At 46.4% G+C, this 24,742-nt stretch overlaps 3 protein-coding genes across 4 annotated transcripts in view; 2 read left to right on the forward strand and 1 right to left on the reverse strand.

Moving 5' to 3' along the window:
- Nucleotides 1–4,004, forward strand: part of Snrnp200 (small nuclear ribonucleoprotein U5 subunit 200) — a 30,718-nt gene extending 26,714 nt beyond the window's left edge. The window contains exons 39-45 of the mRNA XM_034494220.2: nt 55–176; nt 423–566; nt 662–838; nt 1,124–1,284; nt 1,364–1,445; nt 2,521–2,613; nt 2,717–4,004. Of these exons, the coding sequence (XP_034350111.1) occupies nt 55–176; nt 423–566; nt 662–838; nt 1,124–1,284; nt 1,364–1,445; nt 2,521–2,613; nt 2,717–2,860 (923 nt within the window). The 3' untranslated portion in view covers nt 2,861–4,004. The remainder of the gene's footprint in view (nt 1–54; nt 177–422; nt 567–661; nt 839–1,123; nt 1,285–1,363; nt 1,446–2,520; nt 2,614–2,716) is intronic.
- Nucleotides 4,005–5,315: 1,311 nt separating this feature from the next.
- Ciao1 (cytosolic iron-sulfur assembly component 1) lies at nt 5,316–9,952 on the reverse strand. The gene is made up of 7 exons (XM_034496401.1): nt 9,679–9,952; nt 9,220–9,368; nt 8,803–8,914; nt 8,614–8,702; nt 7,892–8,093; nt 7,031–7,118; nt 5,316–5,819 (listed from the first exon to the last, which is right to left on the reverse strand). The coding sequence occupies exons 1-7, from the start codon at nt 9,815–9,817 to the stop codon at nt 5,579–5,581; spliced, it is 1,020 nt and encodes a 339-aa protein (XP_034352292.1). The 5' UTR covers nt 9,818–9,952; the 3' UTR covers nt 5,316–5,578.
- An 87-nt stretch (nt 9,953–10,039) lies between these two features.
- On the forward strand, nt 10,040–23,186 carry Tmem127 (transmembrane protein 127). Of its 2 annotated transcripts, XM_034494539.2 has the most exons (4): nt 10,040–10,271; nt 10,666–10,983; nt 18,434–18,598; nt 19,393–23,186. In XM_034494539.2, the coding sequence occupies exons 2-4, from the start codon at nt 10,740–10,742 to the stop codon at nt 19,698–19,700; spliced, it is 717 nt and encodes a 238-aa protein (XP_034350430.1). In that variant the 5' UTR covers nt 10,040–10,271; nt 10,666–10,739; the 3' UTR covers nt 19,701–23,186. The 2 variants fall into 2 exon arrangements, with proteins under 2 accessions (XP_034350430.1, XP_076785818.1); XM_076929703.1 differs by lacking the exon at nt 10,666–10,983 and having other exon boundaries at nt 10,132–10,271; nt 19,393–19,850.
- Nucleotides 23,187–24,742: the final 1,556 nt, after the last annotated feature.

Here is a 24,742-nt window from a genome sequence, read left to right on the forward strand (position 1 = left end):
CACAGTGCCCTCTCCCCACATTGACTCTTCTCACATTCCTTTATTTTCTTTCAGAGCTCTTCAGCATGTCTTTGAATGCCAAAACCAAGGTTCGAGGACTTATTGAGATTATTTCCAATGCAGCAGAATATGAGAACATTCCAATCAGGCATCATGAAGACAACCTCCTGCGCCAGGTGAGGGCATTGGCTTTAGTAGACCATTCAGGAGTGAAAATTTGTCTCATTTGCACATGGCTTTCTGTCACCAATACCCTCATACATTTCTCATACCACTCTTAACCTCATACATCCTTCCTACACTTACCTACAATTCTCAATCCCTTCCTCAGAGTCTGGCTGGGCCACTTGGTGTGTTTGGCCTGAATGGATCTCAGGTAGGGTCCTCTGTTTATCACAAGCTCTTTTTCTTTCACATTCTAGTTGGCTCAGAAGGTACCCCACAAGCTGAATAACCCCAAGTTCAATGATCCACATGTGAAGACTAATCTGCTGCTGCAGGCTCACCTGTCCCGCATGCAGCTAAGTGCTGAACTACAGTCAGACACAGAGGAGATCCTTAGTAAGGTAGCGTGGGGTGGGGTTTGAAGGCTCACTGGCCAGTGGGTGCTCAGAAGGCTGGCTTCCCAGCCCACCTGCTCTTGTACTCCCTCTTCATGCAGGCAATCCGGCTCATTCAGGCCTGTGTGGATGTACTCTCCAGCAATGGGTGGCTCAGCCCTGCTCTAGCAGCCATGGAACTGGCTCAGATGGTCACCCAAGCCATGTGGTCTAAGGACTCTTACCTGAAGCAGCTGCCACACTTCACCTCAGAGCATATCAAACGTTGCACAGATAAGGTGAGCTAAGACCTGGAGTGCTGGGTGATGAGCTTCAGAACATTGGTCCTAATCTGCAGGTGGATTGTGGGCAGCAAATATTAGCAGGAGTAATTGGTTGCTTTGAGGGAGTTCCATCTGAATCTCAATGCTGAGAGGTGCCAGAAGTAGTCTGCATTCTTTCTAAAGCTGTTTTTAGATGACTCTGGCAGTGTGGGAAGTAAGATGAACAGTTGTTTGGAGCTAGTGTTAACTTGCTTGTGGCCTGTATTCTCTGCTCTCCTAACCTCTGCATATCTACTGTAGGGAGTGGAGAGTGTTTTTGACATCATGGAAATGGAGGATGAAGAACGGAATGCATTGCTTCAGTTGACTGACAGCCAGATCGCAGATGTGGCCCGCTTCTGTAACCGCTACCCGAATATTGAACTGTCCTATGAAGTGGTGGATAAAGACAGCATCCGCAGGTGAGCAGCCAGTGCGAGTCCTGCCCTGGGGTCTCTGCCCGCGTACAGCCACAGTGCTCACATACTGCTTTGTTTTCAGTGGCGGGCCAGTTGTGGTGCTAGTGCAACTGGAGCGAGAAGAGGAAGTTACGGGCCCTGTTATTGCACCTCTCTTCCCACAGGTATGTCCTGGTAGCTGGCTTTGTCATGAGTCTATTTGAGGCCCTGTTAACTGGCTAGGTCTTGGACACAGGATACATTTTACACGAGGGGAGGGTAGTCTAGAGGTAGTGAACTTACAAGGCATAGTATTAATCTTGTAACCATGGATTATATTTTTTTGTTTTGTTTTGAAATACTTTAGACAGCTGGTTGTTAACGTCAGGCAATGTTAATATCTCTCTGACTTTTAAGATACATTCATTTACAAATGGCTCCAGGACTCTTGGACTTTTCTAGTCGCTCTTTTCTCAACTATATTTCATTCTGGTTCTAGTTGTAGTTTAAATGAACAGAAGGAAATCTCATCTTCTTTATGTGGGAGAATTGAAAGTTGGGTACAAATGCTAGATAAACTTCTGGTACTTCTATAGACAAGATATTCAAGGTCCTAAGGAAAGTGCCACTGAGGTACATGGGCTCAACTGTGGCCAACAAAGAGGGCTTCTCCAGAGTGACAAGATGTTAGAAGGGGCTCCACAAGCTTGCTTTGTATTCTCAAGTGTTGCAGAGTCATCTCCATTTCAAGATTTCAGCTAGCTTGCCTTGTACATAAGTTTCTTAAGAACTTGAAGCTTATATGCTCCAAAGCTAACTCTCTAATAATGCGTCTTAGATTCAGTGACAGACATTAAATAAAAAGGTGCCCTGGGTTATGGAAATAAGATAGAACTAGAAAATTAGTCTATGTATTTGAAGACTAAGCCCTTTGGGGACATCTTCAGACTGCTTAAAAACTCTTAAGGTGGGCTGATGAGACAGTTCAGTCGTTAGGAACATTGGCTGTTCTTCCAGGGGTTCTGAGTTCAATTCCCAGCAACCACATGGTAGCTCATAACCATCTTCTGGCATGTAGGTGTACATGTGGACAGAGTACACCTACATTAAAAAAAAAAAAACAAAACAAAACCTTTTCAAGGTGTTTCAGCAACTTTGGAGTTTTAATCTGAGTTGTTACTCTATTTCATAAGCACTTTCACAGTTGTTTGTGTCCATCAACGTTTACATGTTCAAGTTGTTGGTTTTTGGTCCCTGTAGAAACGTGAAGAGGGCTGGTGGGTTGTGATTGGAGACGCCAAGTCCAACAGCCTCATCTCCATCAAGAGGCTGACCCTGCAGCAGAAAGCCAAGGTGAGTGTGTATGCAATCACCCCTGTATCTATCCCTAGAGTTGCACAGGGGGATTGCCTTCTCCCAGGTCCCCACTAACCTGGCTTCTGCCTGTTCTCTCTAGGTGAAGCTAGACTTTGTGGCCCCAGCCACAGGTGGCCACAACTATACCCTGTACTTCATGAGTGATGCATACATGGGATGTGACCAGGAGTATAAATTCAGTGTGGATGTGAAAGAAGCTGAGACAGACAGTGATTCAGATTGAGTCTGAGGCATTGAACCTGAAAACATGAATGTGGACAGTTCAGGGGGAACTGGTTTTGGAGACCAGGTCTGTCAGCCTGAGGTCTGGCCATTCAGGCTGCTGCTGTCCCCAGTCCACATCCAGTTCCTTTCCTACTTTGGACCTTAGTTCAAGGTCTGGGTCCAGCATTTTTAAGTGTCATGTCAAGCGTGAACTGTACAATATTTGGAGGCATGGTTTTTTAGTTCCTTGAGTCAGACATTCTAATAAATAATTTGAAAAAACTGCATGTCCTTAATAGTGATGCTAAATTTTCCTCAATCAAAGGTCCTGGCCAGAAAAAATAAACCCTTTTGGCACTTAACCTTCCTGTGGAGTACATGAACAACAAACTTGTCCTCTACTTGGGTTTAGTCTGAAGGACAAAACAATAGGAAATAGCTCCTTTTTAGTCATGCTAATGACCGCAGCCTCTTTTATAGATGTTGCTGAATGATGGCAAAGTTAGTGTCATAGCTGGAGCTGACTCCCATCTTGGCCAGAGACCTTGATCTGTGTTGTGAAATTCTGTAGCCTTCCCTCCCAGGAGGCAGCACTAGGGTGGTTAAGATACAGCAGGCAGATTGACTCTAGTCTCCTTAAAACAGCCTATCATGCTACTTCAAATGTACACTTTTTGTTCTTTGGGACAGTGTGAACAACTTGAACAACTCTGAAAGGTGATTCGTTTTCCCCTAGGCCTGCTGTTTTAAAAAAACAGTGGTGTCAAGATCCCATTCCCCTTCAGAAAACTTAAAAGCACAGCCCCAAAAGCTTTTATTATCTACTATTCATTGATACTTGTTAACATTAAAAATTAAAGCAGTATGTTTAAAAAAAAAATTTCAGTAACATATTCTAGGAAAAATAAATTCTGGGGGAAGAGTAGCATGATATAGTGTTACAATCACTTTACATCTAGCTTAATAGAAGTCAGTTAGGACCTTTAGCTATGTCTGTGCTCAGTCTGTTGTGTGGTTGAGCTGAGCATGTCAGCTTCTGGGCTGGGAAAGAAGAGTCTTCAGATAACGGGCTGTACTATATGTGGAAGTTTCCTAAAGGCAATGCAGGCTCTTGAGCTGTACCCATATATCTTGTACTATTAAACCCACTGCTCCACCCTAGAGTCACTATCTGAATGTTTTTGTAACGCCACTGTATTGGTCATTTCAACAATGACTGACAAAATTTCACAGATCTCAAAATATCCATATATTTGCTGATTTCATTACCACTAAAGTTTGTTGCAACCCAAGTTTTCAAAAATTCTAATTTTCTCTTTTAAACATTTACCATCAGCAGTGAACACTATCAGTGAAAGGTTCAGTATGTTCATTTTTCAGGAACACAGCTAAATATACAAGCCTAAATGTTAATTTTCTAGTTCTGATTTTAAAAAGGCATGCTATGAATAGCTAATTTGGTTTGTAGCAACTGTCCAACTTTTCCAAGACCACCTTCATTACAGAAGGGCTGGATGGAATTTTTTCATTTGTCAGTATCAGAAGTGTTTCTTTTTTTTTAAAAAAAAAAAAAAAAAAAAAAAAAAACCTTTAACATGTGTAGCCCAGGCTGGCCTCGAACTCGTGATCCTCCTGCCTCTGCCTCCTTCAGCAAATCCTACCGGCGTGCGCCACCACAACTGGCCAGAAGTGTTTTCAATGGTCAGTGTTTAGTCATCACTGTTGTCTAAGTGAAGCTGGCTCCATTAATACTGTGGCCACAAGATAGTGAAGACAGACAGCTACTTAACTGGTGCTATTCTTGATCATGTTACAGTGTTGACCCTGAAAGGGTCCTAAGATTCCCAGGAATCTGCAGATCACTAGTCACCACTGCTCTGGATACTGCCTCTACTGTCTTTGTAAAAACCTAAGGTCACAATTGTACAGTGTAAAAAAATAAGTGAAGACTCCAGTTTTGGAGCCTGTTCACACCCAAACCCACAAGCATTTCTCAGTGTTTTGCCCAATCAGGCTAACCAGACATCTTAACTACTCTCCGCCCTGAGAAACACTACAGAGTTGGCAGCATACACACATGCTATTGTCTAAGTTGTTTTTTTTTTTTTTTTTTTTTTTTGGTCACTGTCTCCCTAGCTTTCCTTAAAACCCTCCCATGCCTTTTGAGGCATTATGCTGAGGGCATCTGAGGATATGAAAAGAAATGAACCCTTACAAAGAAAAAAATTGTTTTTTGAGAAAGAGTCTCATATCCCAGGCTGGCTTCGAACTTACTATGCAGCCAAGGATAATCCCTCTTTCTGATTGAATGCTAGAAAAACACTATAGCTAGCTTGCATGTCTTAAATGCAAGGATTTGGGAAGATGGAACATTCCAAGTAGTTTATAATTTAAGATGATAAATGACCTTACTTATAAAACAGAAGTGGAGCACAGATGGGTTATTTCTATAAAGCTCACAATTGCTATAAAGCTCACATTCATATATATATTTATTTACTGATTATAAATATATTTACCCTCAAAATGTAACACCATGCCTTGAATCAAGCAAAACTTTAATACAATATACTGCAGTTCTGTGGCTCTGTCCAACGGCTTCCTCATGTCAAGGAAGGGAAACAGTGAATGGTCCTGAGCTAAATGAAGGTCAAGGGTACTTCAGGTCTTCTGGATGACTAGGAATAGTCTTAGGACATTTTCTGTGGGAACCAAGGCTCCCAAGTCAAGCTATAGTTCAGAGACCTGCAGGTTGGTGATACTCCCAGAAGGCTACTTCCCCATCATCACTACAAGAAGCCAGGAGCCCTGGCTCCTTGGGATTCCAAGCCACACAGTTGACATCCTGGGAATGGGCCTGACGAAGATGGGCTGTCAGAGAGAAGGTAGGCTGCTGTGGGTCTGAGCCTGGATCTTCCTCAAACACTCGGATGGCATCATCTCCACAAGCTGTAGCCAGAGCCCCTGTCAGCTGACACCTGAGAGAGGTACACACATGTCAGGGGGTTAGCAGATGACTCCTGCCTCTCCAACCTGGCAAATTAGAAGTGTCCAACAGTCCCTGGCCTAGTTTCTTCCTAAACCTCAGGCCTCAGCTAAGTGTCTCAGAAAAGCTTTCCTAAAGTCAAGAACTTTATAAGCACTGAAGAGTCTCCCATTACCCATCATTGTATAAAAACTTTTGAACCTGAAATGTTCAACTGCCTATTCATTTTAGTAAATTATAAAAGCAGCAAAAATTCCAATTGTCTAGCAATGAATGTTTGAATTTGTTTTTGTCTATATGTATGTCTGTGTACCAGGTGTACACAGTAGTGCCCACTGAGGCTGAAAGGTTGTCATATCCCCTGGAACTGGAGTTACAGAAGACTGTTAGGTGCCATGCAGGAGCTGGGAATTGAACCAGGTCCTCTGGAAGAGTAGCCAGTGCTTTTAACTGCTAAGGCATATATTTCCAGCTTTAAATAAATTTAATTTTAAGTAGTTAAATACCTACCAAAAAAAAAAAAAAAAAGAGAGACCAACCTCCTTAGCTAAAAGTAAATTTTAGTTTTAGCATAGAAAATGTCATAAACTTATCTTTTACTTAATAGGTGTGTGTGTTTTGATTTTCTGTGAAGTCAAAATTCTTGAGTCCATTTTCTTTGTTTTGTTGTTTTTGTTTTTCTGAGACAGAATTTATCTGTGTAGCCCTGGCTGTCCTAGAACTCCATCTGTAGACCAGGCTGGCCTTAGAGATCTGTCAGCCTCTGCTCCTGTTGAGTCCATTTTCATGGGATAGATACTCCCAAATGTTTACTATAAATAAAGCTTGAATATGCAACACTTTTTTTTCACGGTTTGGAATTATTTCTGAGATCCAAGACTCAGGTCCAGAGTTGCCTCTAACGTCCTCTCTCTCCTAAAAATGGGCCAGCTTTTCTAGTTTCAGTAAGAGTCAGTTATCAAACCACAAACTCTAGTCACAAATGCACATATTCCATGATCATCTCAGAATGGTTCAAAGGTATGTGAATCCTAAGGGCTAGTGCTGCCAAAGCCTGGGGTCTTATTCCAGAAAGTGTTAGATATAGTCAACTTCCTGCTCCTAGAACCACTGGCCGGACAGTTGCAAGCCAGCATGTAAGTTTTAATATGGAGAAATGCAGAGCAGCAGAGGCCCTGCTATGGGGATGGATGCAAGTCTTACCAAGCAACGTCGTAAATGGTCCTGGTGTGGAAGCCCGACAGAGTGCAGATACATTTCCAGCTGGGGTCAGAGCCACTGCATGCCACCCCTGTGTAACAGACTTTTCTTAAACCCAAGGCATCCTATGTCTTGAGTATCTCTATTACAAAGGAGACCCTCACATGCCTGTCCTCATCCCCTTGCCAATCAGAGTCCTTGTACCAACTGAGTTCTCACTCTGCTTATCTGCCTTACATACTGGAGCCACTCAAGACTTCAGAGAAGAAAGCATCTGTGTTCCACTTCAGGCTAGATCTCACCAGTTAGGCTTTCTTCTAAGGCCACCCACTAGCCAACCCAACCCCATCAGCTTTACTCCTCCCTTCCTTGCCTGTCTTGCTTCAAGAAATCCCATTCTTCACATTCAGTTTAGATATTCCCACCATCAGCCAGCTCATTAACTCACACTGTTGGGTGTTTGTTTTTTGAGTCAGGGTCTCACTCTGCAGCTCTGGAACTCAGGTTGGCCTTAAACTCACAGACATTCAGCTGCCTTAGTCTCCAAGTACTAAGATTAAATGCATGTACCACCACAGCCAGCTTTTTAAAAAAAATTTTTTTTAAATTTTTTTAGAGATAGGGTTTCTCTGTGTAGCCTGCCCACTATGTCCTAGACTTCACCATGTAGACCAGGCTAGCCTCAAACTCAAGCCACCTGCCTCTTGTTCCACAAAGCTATCCCTAGTTCTTTCAGTGCTTCTCTAGGGACTAACAAACTGAATCCAATTTGTGATTCATGGCAGACTGTATCTTTTAGATCATATATCTGGCAAACTAAAAAACTCTATGGAAAGGAGTCTCCTTTAACTCCCAGGCCCTCACCTTGTTCATTGCCTGGTAGATACTGGCGCCATATGCGCACAGTTCGGTCATCACTGCAAGATGCCAGACGCTGGCCGCTGGGATCAAAGGCTATGCTCCATACAGTGGACTCATGACCTTCAAGGGTGGCACAGCAGACCCAGTCATCCCCTTCTTCCTGGTATAGCTTCACAGTATCATCATAGCTAGCAGAAGCTAAAAGCTGAAAGAGTAAAAAAGGAGATCCAGCATTTGTCTGTATAGTCCAGGAGGTACCTATGGTTTGACTATGCTTGCTTAGAGAGTGGCACTATTAGGAGGTGTGGCCTTGTTGGAGGAAGTGTGTCACTTTGTCAAAGTGTGTAGACTTTGAGACCCTCTCCTAGCAGCCTGGATGCCAGTCTCTTGGTTGCCTTCAGATCAAGATGCAGAACTCTCAGCTCCCTCTCCAGTAACATGTCTGCCTGCAAGTTGCCATGCTTCCTGCTGTGATGAAAGTAGACCGAAGCTCTGAACTGTGAGGCAGCCTCAATTAAATGTTTCCCTTTATAAGAGTTGCCTTGGTCATGGTGTCTCTTCACAGCAATAAAACCCAAATAAGACACAATGGTTCCAATATCAAACCCTGTCAGAGCAGGACAGTCTCAGAGATCCCTATAAAAACGAGGGTGGTTTTGAAGAGTGGAGGCAGGCTGGGCACAAACCTCCACATGAGGTTCTTTCCTACCTTGTCTCGCTCTTACCTCCTGGCTTGGGTGCCAAACCACATGTTTAACATCCTGTGTATGAGAGTTGAGGACACTGACACATTCATACTCATCCTCTTCATCAACTGTGGGAGAAACAAATTAGACCCAGAGGCGACCTGTCAGGGACAAAGCTGAAAGTTAGTGAGCTGGTTTTCTGCTGTACCCAGAGGCACCTGGACTCACCTTCCCAGACCCACACACTCTTATCTCTGCTGCAGGTAGCCAAGAGGTTGCCAGATGGGGCCCAAGCCACTGACTTAACCTCATTTTCATGACCTTCAAGAGTGGTCACACACTGGAAAGGGAAAAGATTATGAGTTAATGGCAGCTAAGAGTCCTAGGCCCTAGTAAAATATCTAAGATAGCAATTTTGTTGTTGTTTGAAAAAGGGTCTCATTCTATAGCCCAGGATGACCTTAGCGGACTTATGGAAATCCTCCTGCTTCAGTGTCCCAAATGCTGGGATTACAGTCATGAACTACCATATTCAGCTAGTATAAAAACTAAGTAAAGGCTGTAACTAATCAGCCCAACTGGTTCAGGTTGACCAAGCCCTGGGGTGCAAACAGGAAATAATCCACTCCCATCCAGCTTGGTTACCTCAAAGTCATCCTGGTTCTTCTTCCAAATGCAAGTGGTAGCATCAAAGCTGGCAGATGCCAGGTAATTTCCACACGGGGACCAGGCCACTTTCCTAACAGTGCGCTGATGGCCTTCAGAAAGGACAGACTTGCAAATCCAGCTGTCACCTGCAAGCAGAGTACAGGCTAGGCTTTGGAGCATCATCAATGCCATTCAATAACTGGTACTAAAAGTGGGCCCCTGTTGCGGGGCCAAAGTCAGTCACCATTATTACAGCGATGCAATCGACTGCTTCCTCTGGAAGGGGTCCTAAAACTGTTAAACTGCTCTTCAGACTTATCTTTCTATCTCAGCAAATATCCCAGTTCCCGCAACAATTCCAGCCTGTCTGTTGACGCTTGCACACTCCTTCCCCCGACACTTTTCAGAGTAGCGCTTTCCTCGGCACCAGGGCCACAAAGCCAAGCCAGTCCTTACCCTCGGTGCCCCAGATGCGAATTTTACGGTCGCCTCCGCATGAGGCCAACAAGGTCCCCGTGGGGTTCCAGGCCAGGAACCAGCATCGGGAATCCGGGTGAGCGGGGACGCGGCTCTGCAGTACCAGTGAATCCTTCATGGCAACTGCTTTAGGGTGAGGAAGGAGGATGGCGAGAGAAGCAACACGCCAAACGCGCTGGGCACTATAGGACCTCGAGACCGTCAGCTGCACAGCTTCTGCAAAATATGTCGCCCTAGGAATTGACGTGCCCGCTGTTGATGCCGCGCGACCTTCTGGGACTTGTAGTCACTCCCCTCATCCTCCATAACTGGAAGCCTCGCGGGACAGTCCGGAACTACCAGTCCCTTGATGCCCTGCGCTAGAACAGGCGGCGCGCGCACATAGTGACGCGCACGGAGGGCAGGAGGAGGAGGAGGCGGGGGTGGGGTGGGGTTGGAGGAAGCCGGAAGTGCATCGGCCAGGGTCCGTCTGGGCGTTGCGGGATTGGGGCCTGGGATCCCTTGGCCCGGGCAGCTAAGAAGCCTGTGACGGGGTGGAGCGGCGCCATCCCAGCCCTGAGGCCTGCTGACCGGTGAGGAGCAGGGAGTAGAGTAGGGAGGGTTACTGTGGCTTAGGTCGCACCTCAAAGTGCGGATTCCCGATCTCGGCGGCCCAGCGGCATCCTCCGCCCCTCAGCACCCCTCTGTCTGATAACCCGGGTCCAAGTCTCCTCCGGTCCCCTTGCCATTAGCCAACCCCCCAGTACCTCCGCCCGTTCATCCGGGCATGTCCTCAGCCTATGTAGTCCCCTGCCGTTTCCGAGCCCTGATCCAGCAACCCTCATCCAGAGCCCTCGGTCCCCGCCCCCCGAATTCCCGCAGTCCTTTGGTCTGTGCTAAGCCCTGGGTCCCACCCCGCAGTCTCTAGTGCGGGCCCTTACAGCTCCGGGCCAGCCGCCCATTGCATTGCTCTCCACCCGGGTACAGACAGGCTCTGCGCGCCCCGCTGAGGTCGGCGGCCACTACCAGCGACCGCAGAGCTACAGCGGGCAGCCCCGGGCATGTATGCCCCTGGAGGCGCCGGGCTGCCGGGAGGGCGCCGGCGGAGAAGCCCGGGAAGCAGCGCTCTTCCCAAGCAGCCGGAGCGGAGCTTGGCTTCGGCCCTGCCTGGCGCCCTGTCCATCACGGCGCTGTGCACTGCCCTCGCGGAGCCTGCTTGGTTGCACATCCATGGAGGCACTTGTTCCCGCCAGGAGCTGGGGGTCTCAGACGTGCTGGGCTATGTGAACCCGGATCTGCTAAAAGGTGAGAGCGCTGAGCCCCTGCTCTCCTGGCTTGAGGGGCGGTGCAGAACAGATATGGAGCTGGCTGAAGTATAGATAACCAGAAGCAGTCATTAGTCAAAGGAAATAGCCCCATTCTTGCTTGGTGTTCATGCCCACCAGGTGGCTCTGTTTAGGGGTCTAGCCCCTCATTAATTTTGATGTTATTCAGCCAAGCATCTACTCCTCACCGTCATGCTAATTCAGACTGTTGCTATTTTAGGTTTCTGCCAGAGGTAGGTAGAAGAAAAACGGATGTTTGTCAGGTATCACAATTAGCCGCCCCTTTCTAACAGACATGTGAGATGCAGAAAAGTTGTTTGGGGTAGCTTGATTGATGGAGAAATCAGAACTGTTAATATGACTAATTGTAAAAGACATTTTAGTATTCTATGATCATTGCAATTACAATAGAGGGGACTTGTGGCATCCCAGGTCATCAGATGTCAGTTTTTAACACTCTCAACAGTTGGAATCTGGTTTTCCATGCCTTTATAGATATACCTGATTGAGACAGTTGCTTTATTCATCAACGGATTTCCCAGACCAGCAGGCAGAAGAAAGCATCTGATCTGTTTATTGGATGAGAATAGGAGTCTAGAGCTTAGAGGAGGGCCTGACTCAGGAGCCTCATAACTCCTAGGTTTCTAGGAGTGAGGAGAAAGGCTGTACAGTGTGAAAGCAGAAATGTACTTCCTGATTTTTAACCTAAAAGTGGTCAGTGGGACCCAAATGGTCACATCTTGTTGCCCTCAAGTCCTTTGGACTAGTCTCAAGAGTCCTCACCTTTCTTCTTTGACTCTCTTTAATTCTAGTACATTCCTGTTAGATATGTGCAAGGTGTCTCATGAAGGGCTCAGGCCCTAGGATTTGGTGAAAAGGTCAGTGCTCCCCTCTGCACTGAAATAAAAACCCTGCTGTAGGTCTAGGCTGAGAAGCCCTATCCTGTCGCCTGGTGTTGTCTTTCTCTGTGAGTTTATGTACAGTTTGCTTCTCTTTGCATATTTGCACACCCAAGGCTTTAGGATGGTTTTTATAGAAAACAGGATGAAGGCTTCTGGCTTGAGATATTTTTTTACCCTTTTCTGAGTTTGGCTTTCTAAGACCAAGATTCTACACTGGATGGACATCTTCTTTAGCATGTACCTGATGGCACAAAAGCTGTGCAGTCTGAATCTGGATGACTTCCCATTTCTTTGCCCTAGCCTTCATTCAGGACTTTTGTATTTGATACCATGGTGTTTGTGTTTCAGAAGCTGAGTGTCACATACAAACTGGTAAAGAGTTTATGATGCTTGTCCTTGCAGGTCATCCCTGGGATGGGAGGGTAATAGCATTCAAGTGGTGGCAAGAGGGGCAGTCTGATCTTTCATCCTTGTTTCAGAAATCCAAGAAGAAAAGAGAAGTGAGCTCTCCAGGCTTGCCCTGCAGTGTGGCATCACTTGATACTGCCTTCCATCAGTTGATGCCAGAACAAAGTGGGGCTGTCTCCTTAATTATGTTTATCTTTTGTTTTTCATCTGTTGTAAAGAAGGGTATCATGATACCCTGCCTGGGTGTATATCGCCATCAGAGGCATGTTAAAATAAAATCAGTTCTTGTGCAAGGTTTTGTTTGTTCACAGATATATTTGCCCTTTCTAAGAAATTATTCATACCAGATTTTGTCCTTTTCCAACATGTTGTCTTAACCATTACATTGCATTTGTTACATGTTTGGATCTCTTAGCCTATGTGTAGTTGGCTTCTCTGCTCATCTCCTTGGGGTAAGCCAGGATCACTTGGTTCCTGTCTATAAATAGGAACATTGACAGTGGGGCCTTGTGAGCCATTGCAGAAGGCAAGGAATCTGGTCCCGTGGAGCTTCTGTCTACTGCTCTCTACCTCTGTATTTTGGGGTGTCTAGTAGACTTTCAGGCATGTGGTATCCTGTGTGACTGGTGATTTTTTTTTTTTTTTGGCCTACCATATGATCTACCAGGAGCCTGGAATAGTCCAGACCTTCCTATAGTCCAGTCCTAGGAAGGAGTAGAGCTATGCTGGGCAAATGTGATGCGTATTGATACCTGCAGAGAGAGAGAGAGAGAGAGAGAGAGAGAGAGAGAGAGAGAGAGAGAGACAGAGACAGAGACAGAGACAGAGACAGAGACAGAGACAGAGACAGAGACAGAGACAGACAGACTGAGACTCTCCCTGCCAGGACTCTGCAGGTAACAGATTGAGGTGGGCTAGAAGGTTCCAATGCAAGCAGTGCCAGGCATGGAGCTAAGCACACTTCACATTTGCCTTAATTTCTTATTCACAAATGCTCAAGTAATCTACTCAGAGACACAGCCTATCCAAGTGGTGACTCTGAAGTCCACACTCTTATTACCACTACACCCAGTGCCCTCTAAGCTTCTTTTCCTTTCTGTTAGAGCTATGTTCAATTTACCATTTACTGTTCATTGGTTTTTGTTTTGGGGGGTGGGCATTGTTTTTTTGTTTTTAGTCTTTTGCCAGTAAAGAAAAGCTTTTATTAGGGGTGAGGAAATGCACACACACATAACAAGGCATACAAAGAAAAAGACCCTTTTCGAAGCACAAAGGAGATTTGGGAAACTAAAACTGCTGCAGTTGAGTTTTATCAGAAGCCCAGGCAGACCTATGCTTTTTAGATTTCAACTGTGTCTCTCAGATTTCAACTTAGTGAACCTGAGGCAGAGCCACTCACCCTTGCCATGTGACCAGATCGGTGAAGGCTTTAACACTCACCCTTGCCATGTGACCAGATCGGTGAAGGCTTTAACAAATGCCAGCACAACAGATTCGGTTCTGAATCCTCTCACATAGCTTCTCTGGGCTTAAGTCCAGAGAAAGCTTAGAAATACCCAGATTTTTTGGTGTCAGGGATAGAGACCCTGAAAGCCCTCTCTGCCTCTCTAGTATGGCCAGCAAAGGGCAACCCCACCACCAGCTTCAGGAAGCAGTTTTGGAGAATCAGGAAGTTTGGGATTTGATGTCAAGTGATTCAAGGCTGACAACAGCCACTGGAGAACTAAGGATCTTCCAGGGAGGGCCTGTGCACCTGATGGGTGGTGACAGATACTGCCACCACCACCAGGCCCTTGGGGTTTGTCCTCAGGTGGCTTGGCTGCCACCATTGACATCTGTAAGATGACCAATCTGAATACTAGAGCACGCTGTTGGTGGTCCATGTCAGGATTGGCTGAAAGCCAAGAGTTGCAGTGAGGGGGTGCCAAGCTGGGAGAAGGTAATCGGAGGGAATGGGGCAGTGGGGATTCCTCTAGCCCACTGGAAACCCTTTTGGAAGGAGGAAAGGAAGAACAGCACGCAGCTGGTCTAAAGCCACTTTAGCTTTACTGCCATCAGCACATGTGCGTCAGGAGGAGGTCAACCACTGACAGGTAGACCGGAAGAGACTGAGCATTCAAAACAAATCCAGCCCTGTGACTCACCAATGACCTTGGTCAAAGTCAGTTCCTTAGGATCTTATTACATAGCAGCTGCCTTCTTCTGTGGTGACTAGAAGGGGTAGTCAAGCAGTGTTTACCAAAATAAACAGGCCAGAACACAACTGAAGGGAAGACACAGCATACTGTAAAATGTAGTGTACCAAACCACTGGTCAAATTTAAAGTCAAGCCCCAACCCCACATGGCCCTTAACTCTTCCACAGTAAGTTGAATGTATCTACCTACCTGGCCTCGGGGGCTTTTGTCTCTAGAAGGCCTCTTAGGGAAAGGAGTGTTATTTACCCTCCCTGCTGTACTGTTGTTTGAGGAAGGGAAGCCAGAAAGACTTTAAGATTTCTCACTCTAGGAGATGCTCTTGATCAGGGCTAACTTCTGGTCTTACCTCATGCTAAGATACCCCCACCCCCTGCCACCATTCTCAGGGAATGTTAGTATTACCCAAAGGGAACTTCACATTTGGCTTTCCCTTTAAGTTAGTGGTTCTCAACCTGTGGATCACAACCCCTTTGGGAGTCAACCAACCTTTTCATATGGGTCACCTAAGACCATCATAAGACACAGGAAATTACAGTTATGAAGTAGCAACAAAGTAATTTTGCAGGTGGGGGTCCTTACAACATGAGAAGCTGTATGAAAGAGCTTCAGCGTTAGGAAGGGTGAGGACCACTGCAGCTCTGTAGTAGAGAAGGGCAGTTGAAACAAACATGCTCGAATCTGGTGTCAGAGGTTCATCCTCTGTGCCAGAGTCACCCTAGTGAGGCTAGACTAGCCCCACCGCACATGCCCTTTCTCTCTCCCACAGTAAGTCACAGGTACCTACCTACCTAGCCTTTGGGGGCTTTGTGTCTCTGGTCAGATGTCCTCAGATGCCCTTGGTGCTGCAGAGGCTTAAACACCACATGAAGCCAGTTTTGTCTTCAGTCCCTGTGTGAGGCCTGCTCATCACTCAGTGACCCACAGCTTTATGCCTTTTTGTTCTGTTGCTGCTCCTGCTGCAGTGGGTTTGAGTCCTTACACTACTTTTCATGAGCTCAGCAGCTGCTGTCTTGGACAGCATTCATACTGGTCCATCTGACCTTTCTTTTCAATATACCTCTTTAGAGTTTGATTGATTATTTCCATCAAGGAAATAACAAAAGCTTCCAGTGAGTGCTTAGTGGTTTCCAAGAAGCACAGTGCAGTGTCTGGGGGTCATTGTGTCATCTGGAGGAAGTCATCTAACCTTCTGGAGCCTCTGAGTCCTCATCTGAGCTGTATGATGCAGTGTCTGGGGGTCACTGTGTGACCTGAAGGAAGTCACTTAATCTTCTGAAGCCTCTGATTCCTTGAGGAGTCACATGATTTCCAGGGTGGCAGTCAGGCTTAGCAAAGGTAATGCTTGACCATCTGTGTGCACAGGCTCCTGTACCTCCAGCCATGTTTGCATTTGGGAAGGGCAGGCGAAGAGGTGTCTTTCTCGAAGTTCTCTATCATGTGCATATCTTGTTTATCACAATAAAAGTGTTTTAAAATTGAAAAGCACATAGGTGTGAATATATCAGGTGCATATTTTCAAGGATAATAAAAAGAACATCCTGTGTTCAACCATCATCAAAAAAACAGTGTATTTGAAATGTATATGTCCCCTTGTTTACACAGTGCCTGGCTACACTGAGTAATGCAAGTAAACTGCTGCAATGTGGCTGTGACATCAGCTCTTACACCCTGACTCTGGCAGGAATTCTTGGTGGCACTAGAACACTTATGTTTTGCCACAGCATTCCCACATGCCATGCAGACCCGCAAAAGAACTGGTTCAGTTTCCAATGTTCAAATCAGAACCAGGAATTAGCCCTTCATTCTTCAAGCCTTTCTTTCTAGGCCCCTTCATTATTCCACCAGCTTCAGGCAGAACTCATGGACAGGCGAGCTCCATGGCAGTAGGTAATCACCCATGCTGGATGGTTGGTCCCAAGCACATGCTCAGCAGTTAAGATCATGAGAGATAGCTCTGAAGGCAGCCAGGTGGAGCCATTTGAGTCTTGTCTGGGCCCAGCCAGCATCGACCTGGAGAATTCTGAGTGTGAGGTTGTATATATGTGTCAGTCATAAAATGCTTGGCATCTCCCACTGCCCAAGATCCATGATGGCCTGCATCTGCTGGACTGATTCTTTTTTGTTGGCAGTGAGTGTACCACTTAGCTTCTCGGTCTTTCTTCCATCTGTCTACATTCTTGTGTTTGGTACTGGTGTTCCTTGGGACTGGAGACTTGGACTACTTGTATGGGGAATTTCTAGGCTTCCAGACCTCTAGGAGCTTGGTACACAATGGCAGCAGCACCTTGGTTAGGATGTACTAGAAACTGAAATTGTTTCTTTCAGATTCTGCATTTGATAATAAAGCTCAAGAAAGCAGTCTGTAGCCTGTAAGTTTGACCAGCTCAAACTTACACTTGGCAATAAAACAAACCCTGCCTTTGGGTCCTTTTTCTATCAGCCTTTATTCTCTCCTAGGGCCATCACAGTTTGCCTACCTTTCAAAGGAGATTGACTGTATTATTTAATTGAAAAAATTTTAGAAAGATATTTAAATTCTGTAAGGAAATAAAGTTGTTCTGTTTTGGTACGTGTTTGTCATCCTGGGGACTCCCGAATGTTGTCTCTCCTGTTTTAGCACTTTTCCTTGGTTTACTCCCCTATTTTGGTAGCATATACATGCTGTCATTTCTGAATCTTCCAGGGCCTTGTGGTACGACTTCCTAGATTTTTCTTTGCTGGCTTACATTTCAGCTGTCTAGTACTAACCGAGTTTTCTCTCCCTTTTTTTGTGGTGTTGCTTCTGGGAGTGGGGATTGAGTCAGGATCTTGTGAAGCTCAGGCTGGCCTCAGATTTCTGAGTAAAAAAACTGGCTTTGAACTCCTGAACCTCCTGGCAACACCTCCCAACTGCTGTGATTACAAGGGTGAGCGCTACTGGCCAGCTCAGCAGCATGGATTCATATCCTTGTTAGTCTCGACCGCTGTCTATTCCAGAACCATTTTATGATCCCAAGCTGAAAACTCAAAATTCACTAACACACTGCCTCTCTTTCTCCAGCTTCTGGCAGCTGTCATCTCTCTGTGTCAATGACTGACTTCTTGGCATCTCATGAACATAAATAATCATATAGTTTTTGGCCTTCTGTGTTTGACTTAACTTACTTCACTACCTCAGTGTCTCCAAGTTCTATGTCTATTTTGGAATGAAAAAGAAGGAATGAGTGAGTAAGTGGAGGATGAGCATTTACTGACCTCTGGCCTTGCTCTCTCTGGCTGTTTCGAAATCAATGGTCTTTCCTGTCTGGCCCAAAGCATCCTTTAGCAAAATAGCTTAATGTGCCAGCTTAATTCATTGTCAGGATATTGAAACACAGTTTGAAGCTAGGTCTGGTGGCACACACCTGTACTTCTAGTACTCAGGAGACTGAAGCAAAGAGTTTGGAGCCAGCCTGAGCTACACAATGAGACTATACCAAAAGCAAAAGGGCTGTGGGAGTGGGCACTGTCAGTCTGTAGAGTGCCTGGCATACAGGAAGGTTTTTGGTTGGTGCCATAAAATTATGTGTGGTGGTGCATGCCTGTGACTCTAGCCCTCCAGAGGTGGAGATAGGAAGGTCACAAGTTCAAGGTCAGCTTCCATCCCTGCTCAGCAAATTTGAGGTCAGCCTGAGATACATGAGATCCTGTCTCACAAAGAAATTAAAACTGAAGAACATGACAAGTGCAGTGAAACACAGTCAGCCTAGACTAGTCTCGCTGGAAATGAACTTGAGGTGTACAGATAAACTCCAGTTTGCAGCAGGGTGGCAGGAGCACATACTGTGTACTCCAGGACTTCTGTCTCCCAGAGACCCCCGGGGAAGGGGAACCAAGATCCTTTTGGGTACACTGCTTGCCTCAGGGTGTTTCTTGGGGATGAAGCCACCATTCTCTGTCCACAGATTTCTGCATGAACCCCCAGACAGTGCTGCTCCTGAGGGTCATTGCTGCCTTCTGCTTCCTGGGCATCCTGTGTAGTCTCTCTGCATTCCTTTTGGATGTCTTTGGGCCCAAGCATCCAGCTCTGAAGATTACTCGTCGATATGCCTTCGCTCATATCCTCACTGGTAAGCCCAGGGTCTACTCACATGGGAGAGGCCCTGTTCTGAAGAATGGTGGTACATGGGACTGTTTCTCTGTGGAAAGCTTGTGTGATAAGCTTTAGCTTTTCAGGGCCTGGGGTGCCTTAGTGTTGGTGTCTGTCATTTGTGAGTAATTTGCCCAGTATTAGAGGGAATGTTAGAATTCCACAGGAATCTCATGACTCTGTAAAAATGATAATTTAAGTTCATAGACATTCAGGGCTTGGTGTAATCATGGAAAGAGCCAGGCCGTCTTGCCTGGAGTGTGTACGCCATCAGAGTACGCCTGGTGTGCACAGTCAGTTTCTCCCCAATCTCTTGCCAGGCCTGCTTCCTGTGCTATGTCCAGCCACTTTCCTCAGCCAGGCCTGGGCTGATGTGTTGATTTGTCTTTTGTTAGTGACTGACTTCAGTCCTAGCTCAATTTCTAAATCTTCACAATCTTGTCTGTTCCTTCTCAGGCCCAGAACCATCCAAGAGCCTTATTATATGGTTGTGTTCTTTCTTTTCTTTTCCTTTTTTGGGGTCATGTGGTAGTGCTAGAGATTGAACGTAGGGCCTTGTATGTGTTAAGCAAGCTGTCTACCAATGAACAGTAATCCTTAAGATAGACCCCATCTACTCTGGATGGGTCAGCCTCAAGGCAAGAGTCATATAGCCACTAAAGTTCTGAGGGCCTTGGCTGGGCAAGTCCTTTGAGACCTGGGTGAGAAGCTGTGATTAGCTCCTTAAGCATCCTATCTGCTGATCCTCTTCTGTGCTGTCCCTCTGTCTCCCAGTCCTACAGTGTGCTACCGTCATTGGCTTTTCCTACTGGGCTTCTGAGCTCATCCTGGCCCAGCAGCAACAGCATAAGAAGTTCCACGGCTCCCAAGTTTATGTCACCTTTGCTGTTAGCTTCTACCTGGTGGCAGGAGCTGGCGGAGCCTCAATCCTGGCTACAGCAGCCAACCTCCTGCGCCACTATCCAACAGAGGAAGAAGAACAAGCACTGGAGCTACTATCTGAGATGGAGGAGAATGACCCCTACCCAGCAGAGTATGAGGTCATCAACCAATTCCAGCCACCCCCGGCGTATACACCCTAATGCTAGACGGGGCTCTTTTCCTCAGCAGCCCTTCCCCCAGTGCCACAGCTCCTCTTACACCCAGAGGAGCCACTTCCCCCAGCAGGTCTCACCAGTAGGACCCTGACCATCTTCACCAAACCTTCCCCAGGAGACACTATGCCTTTAGGTTTGTCCATGTGTCCTGCTCTGCAGAGCCGGGACTCTGATTTCATATAATGTACTCTTTCCCCTCCCAGCATCCTCTGCTCCTTTCCTATTCACTAGCTCCTTCCAACCAGGGATGGTCAGATAAGTTTCCTCTCTCTGTGGGCCACTGTCTTTGGGACTGGGACTTTCCTTGGGTTGTTGCTGGTAGTGGTCAGTCCCTGAGGGAGGTACCAGCAGAGCACAAGGGAAGGGACTGTGCCATGCAAGTTCACTTTGCCAGGCCCAGCATTTATGCCACTTGTGTATCTCTGGGCTGACCCTTATTCCTTCTAGAGTGCCCCAGGCCCAGCCATCCACGTTGTGGATTCTCTGCACTTTAGTCTCCAGGCACTCCTCATATGTGTTCTGGATTTCTGGAGAGAAGGAAAAGCTGCTGGGGAGCAATACAGCTGTTCTCCTGCCCTGCCCTGACTTCCTGTGGTTAGAACCAGGCAAGGAAGCAGAACCAGACAGGAGACTGATCTTATCGAGGACCCCAGTGAAGGGGACTGAGTGCCCTAGCCCCTTCACCTTTTAATGTGAGTGGTTTTGAAAGGAAACAAAACCAAGCAATAGCAGCCATACTGTCTTTCTAAAACAGGGATAAGGCTGTTGTTGTTCAGAAATGTAGCTCATCCCTAATGGCTCTGCAATATTTTGGACCATAGCACCCTTTGAGCCTATAGTCACGCCTCCCAATCTCCAACAGAATGCAGGCTTTCTGTCCTGGCCCCTTCTTCCAGGCAGCTGTGGCTCCCTGGGGCCTTTCTGTGGAACTAGGGCCACATGGCCCCCACGGGGCTGAGAACTATGGCCTGGCTGGCTGGCCAGCATGGTGCTCCTCAGAACTGTGGCACTGAGATGTAACCTGGCCTCAGTTCAGGGACATGGGCTAAGCAGGGCAGGACCCTCCACTCTCCACATAGGTACTCCACGCAGAGGCCCACCAGGTTGGTGTCAGGACCCTGTAAGATGTGCAGGCCTGGCTGTAGCCTTCAGAGTCAATGTGGCCCTAGACTGTGACTTGGGGCTACAGCTTGCTGCATGCCCCCTTCCATTCTGGAATGTATGCTAGTCTTGTGGTGTGCTACTGGGCTGTTACTCTAGCTATTCTGTTTGCCCTTGGGTCCAGTTTTTTTTTTGGGGGGGGGGCGGGGGGGGGAACAGGGTTGTTTTTTTTTTCCCCCCTTGGAGATCTGGGGCATAAGGTAGGTGAGACCTGAGAGGCCTGCAGCATGGATCCAGGTAGGCAAGCTGTTCTTGTTCAGTTATGAGCTTCTCTGGAGTAAGAGTCTAGTGCTAGCTGAAGGGAAGATGAATTCCAATCTCCTCCCACCCATAAGGCAACAGACATTTTGCACAAGAATGGAGAATGAATACAGTTGTAGAACTGTGTCTACAAGAAGACTGTCAACTCCCCATTCTTTGGCTAGAAAGAGTGGACAAATGCCTATGCAGATGAAGACCAAGTGTGCCCATAAGAAAGCATCTGCTTGGACTTCCCTGCTGTGATGCCAAAGTGTGCCCCAGTATGACTCTCCCATTGTTCCAGACGTGTCTCTGAGGCAAGAAAGGCTGCCAGGTGATGCTGGAGCACAAAGTCAAGGAGCTAAATTAAGACTACCTTTCTGTGAGGTTCTGAGCTCATCATTGACAGGTTTCTGAAGAGTGTAGCCAGCTCTCTCTAACATGGCACCTGAGGGAGCAGGCCAGAAGACCAAGCACCAACCATGCATGCCAAAGTGAATGAGGACTTGACCCTGTGGACAGTTCCTTGTGATTTGGAACCCACTTTTTACTAGCTTCCCGTTCCTGGGACCTTTCTTTCTCTTTTCCCTGCCATTCTGACACTGTTAGTTGTCATATAAATGTCCCTGGTTCTGTTTTTCTTTTCTAGGGAAAAAATTAAAAGGCAAAACAAAACCCAGGAACTACAAATGAGAACACAAATGCCAGTGGCTGCCTATCATTTTTGTCACAACTTTCCAGATGTTTGTTCTTTTTCTCCCAGAGAAGCAGAAGGCATTCACTGATGGAGCTTGTAATATGGAGCACAGTTAGGAGAGAGTTGGCATGCACCTGCACCACACACGACATTTTGATCCTTGGGACCTCCCATTCCTGACACCTTTCACAGAGGAAGTTCTCAAAGCCTACAGCTAGAAACAGTAGGTGGCAGTACCCCAAATCTCAACTAGAGACCTTGAGCTGCCTCTCTCTGCATGTCCTGATTAGCTGCAGAAGAGCTGTTTCAGACCTCTACTGGTACTTCCTGGGAGAAGCCTGAAAATAAAAATGACTCTGGGAGCAAAACTCTTCCAGGCAGTTGACGGGTGAGACTTTGATGCTACCCATACTCTTCGTTCATTCATTCTCAGCTCACGCACTGGACCCCACATGTGTGACGACATCTAGGGCTCTCTTTGGGAAATGTCCCATTCCTAGCAGGATGCATGTCTTTCCTGGAAACTGATAATCTCATTACGTTTCCATTCACACATTTCTAGGAAGGGTCTATTGGATTATGCACAAAACACTGAGCCCGTGCAAGAAATAGGATGCCTGACAGAACCTTCTAGGATTGTCTTTCCTTAGCTCAGGAGATGGACTCAACCACAAAGAAACGGTGAAATGAGTAGTCTCCTGGACACCTTGGGAAATGCTGGAAATGGGAAGCTGGATCTAACTAGAATAATTACCAACATCTTTCAGGTGGGGAGCAGATGGAGTTTGGTTGGTATGGGAGAGCATTCCAGGGAGGGGCCATTCCCTATGAGGGAATGGCAGTAGTGGTCAGGATGTAGTGTGAAGTGGGATGGCCAAGGCCCATCTGATATGGGAAGCCATGGGAGAACACTAAAAGAAAGGGATCCAGTTTTATGGTAATGTGGAGGGGCTGTTGATGTTAAGTAAAGCACCTGAGAGTGTGAGAATTGGGGGACAGATATACCTTGTGTAGAGGACCCTCAGGCCTGGTAGGAGGTGGAGAGAATGATCACAGCCAGGTAGGTGCTGGGGTAGGGAGCCTAGGAACTCCATCCTTGTCATATGCACTAGAAGATGGGATCAGCCTTGTAGGCTCAAGTGTGCCGCAAGAGAGCTGTGTTGGGTAAGGACAGCAAAAAGAGGCCTTTGAAAACACACAGTGGCTGTTATACCTGGAGGAAAGGCCATTCATTGTCTCTAGATAACCCCAAAATCTTTAGCTGGTTTCTCACTCAGAGGTGCCTGTGCCCAGGGCCAGGATAGTATAAAATACAAGGTTCTGTGGGAAGACAAAAAAGAACTAATAAACTTTATAGCCTTTGTTTTCAAATAGCCTGCAGTCTTCCTGTGCCTTTCTTGTGGGAGTGCCATTGTGACTAGCTCAGGCAGGATGAGTCTGCCTAAAGTGAGACAAACTCTTTAGGGATATCAGTTCCTTATGAGCTGTGGGGAAAACACTTGACTTCAACACTGGGAAAGAAGGCTCTTTCTTCAGGACAGAGTCATAGTGGACTGGCTTGTCTGCTATACTGAGGTGGGAAAACCCAGTGCCTGGTGAGGTGCCTTTTCCAAAGATGCTGAAGGGGAGGTAGAGGCCTTCTCTGCCCAACCATGTGTCTGAGGAGTTAGATAATAAAAGAACTTCTAAAGAGGCTGTTTCCAGTCCACTCTTTACATGGCTCTCTCAGAGTGCAGGATCTGCAGTTGTCTTCATTTGAACCATCTTGCACCTATCTCTAGACAATGGCAACCTGCTTCCTAAGAGAACACCCTGTGGTGAGGTAGACAGTGTACCCCATGTGTTGGTCTGTTCTGCTGCCTTCTTGGAAATGGCATCTTTAACTGCACTATTTTTGTTGGGATTTTCTTTTGTAAAAACGTCAGGGTGGGGGATGGGTTTTTGTATGAACAATAATGAATGCCCCTTATTCCCATAATTTGTCTCCTTACAGTCTTAAATAAGGGCAAAGAAAATTTGCACATGCATACAGACGTATTTCTATTTTGTTGACAGGCTTAAGAGTTAATTTCACTAGGCCAGAAAGTCATACTTCTTGTTTGTTTATTTGTTTGTTTGGTTTGTTTTTGATACAGGGTTTTGATGTATAACTGCCCTGGCTATCCTGGAACTATGTAGACCAAGTAGGTTTTAAATTCAGAAATCTCTCTGCCTTTACCTCTTGAGTGCTGTGTGCTAAAGGCATGCACCACCACCACCTGGCTTTTGGGAAGGGTTCCATGTATTTTTCTGTTCTGTTGTTTATTACTGTTTTTGAGAGTATTTCATGTAGTCCAGGCAGTCCTACTGGCTATAGAAGGGATGATCGTAAACTCCTGATCCACCTACCTCCGGTTCTGAGTGCCGGGATTATAGGCTATTTACGTGGGTAGTACTGAGATCAAATCCAGGACGTTGTGAATGCTAAGCAAGCACTCTACCAACTAAGCTACATTCTCAACCTTTTTTTTTTTCTTTCTTTCTTTCTTTAGACAGGATTTTGCTATTAAACTCTGGCTAGAAATCACTTTGTAGACCAGACTGACTTTAGACTCACCGAGATCCACCCACCCAAGCCTACCCATGCTTGGCTCTTTAATTTTTGTTAACATTAACATCAGCAAATATTTGAACCCAAAGTGTTTTGTGGAGGATACTAAAATACTAACACATAGGCTAGGTATATAGTTGGTAGAATGCTTTCCTTTGCATGGACAAAGCCTTGGCTTTAAGCTACAGTGCCACAAACAAAAGTGTTAATCCATACAGTTCTTGCCCTGAAGGCTTTCTAGACCAGCAGCCAGGAAAGCAAAAACCTGATGAGACTGAAACCTGGCAGTCAAGGAAAGCTCTACCCAGTGTAGTGACTCAGTCCTGTGACCCCAGCACT

The sequence above is a fragment of the Arvicanthis niloticus genome, chromosome 2, assembly GCF_011762505.2.
Source record: "Arvicanthis niloticus isolate mArvNil1 chromosome 2, mArvNil1.pat.X, whole genome shotgun sequence".
Lineage (NCBI taxonomy): Eukaryota > Metazoa > Chordata > Mammalia > Rodentia > Muridae > Arvicanthis > Arvicanthis niloticus.

What these genes read in the sequence shown, in the direction of transcription:
- Tmem127 (XM_034494539.2), top strand. Translation starts at nt 10,740, where the DNA reads ATGTATGCCCCTGGAGGCGCCGGGCTGCCGGGAGGGCGCCGGCGGAGA. An exon ending in GAACCCGGATCTGCTAAAAG is followed by an intron (nt 10,984 to 18,433) that starts GTGAGAGCGCTG and finishes CTCTGTCCACAG; the next exon opens with ATTTCTGCATGAACCCCCAG. An exon ending in CTTCGCTCATATCCTCACTG is followed by an intron (nt 18,599 to 19,392) that starts GTAAGCCCAGGG and finishes TCTGTCTCCCAG; the next exon opens with TCCTACAGTGTGCTACCGTC.
- Ciao1 (XM_034496401.1), bottom strand. Translation starts at nt 9,817, where the DNA reads ATGAAGGATTCACTGGTACTGCAGAGCCGCGTCCCCGCTCACCCGGAT. An exon ending in GAGTGTGTGGGTCTGGGAAG is followed by an intron (nt 8,703 to 8,802) that starts GTGAGTCCAGGT and finishes TTTCTCCCACAG; the next exon opens with TTGATGAAGAGGATGAGTAT. An exon ending in TCTACCAGGCAATGAACAAG is followed by an intron (nt 7,119 to 7,891) that starts GTGAGGGCCTGG and finishes TCTGTTACACAG; the next exon opens with GGGTGGCATGCAGTGGCTCT.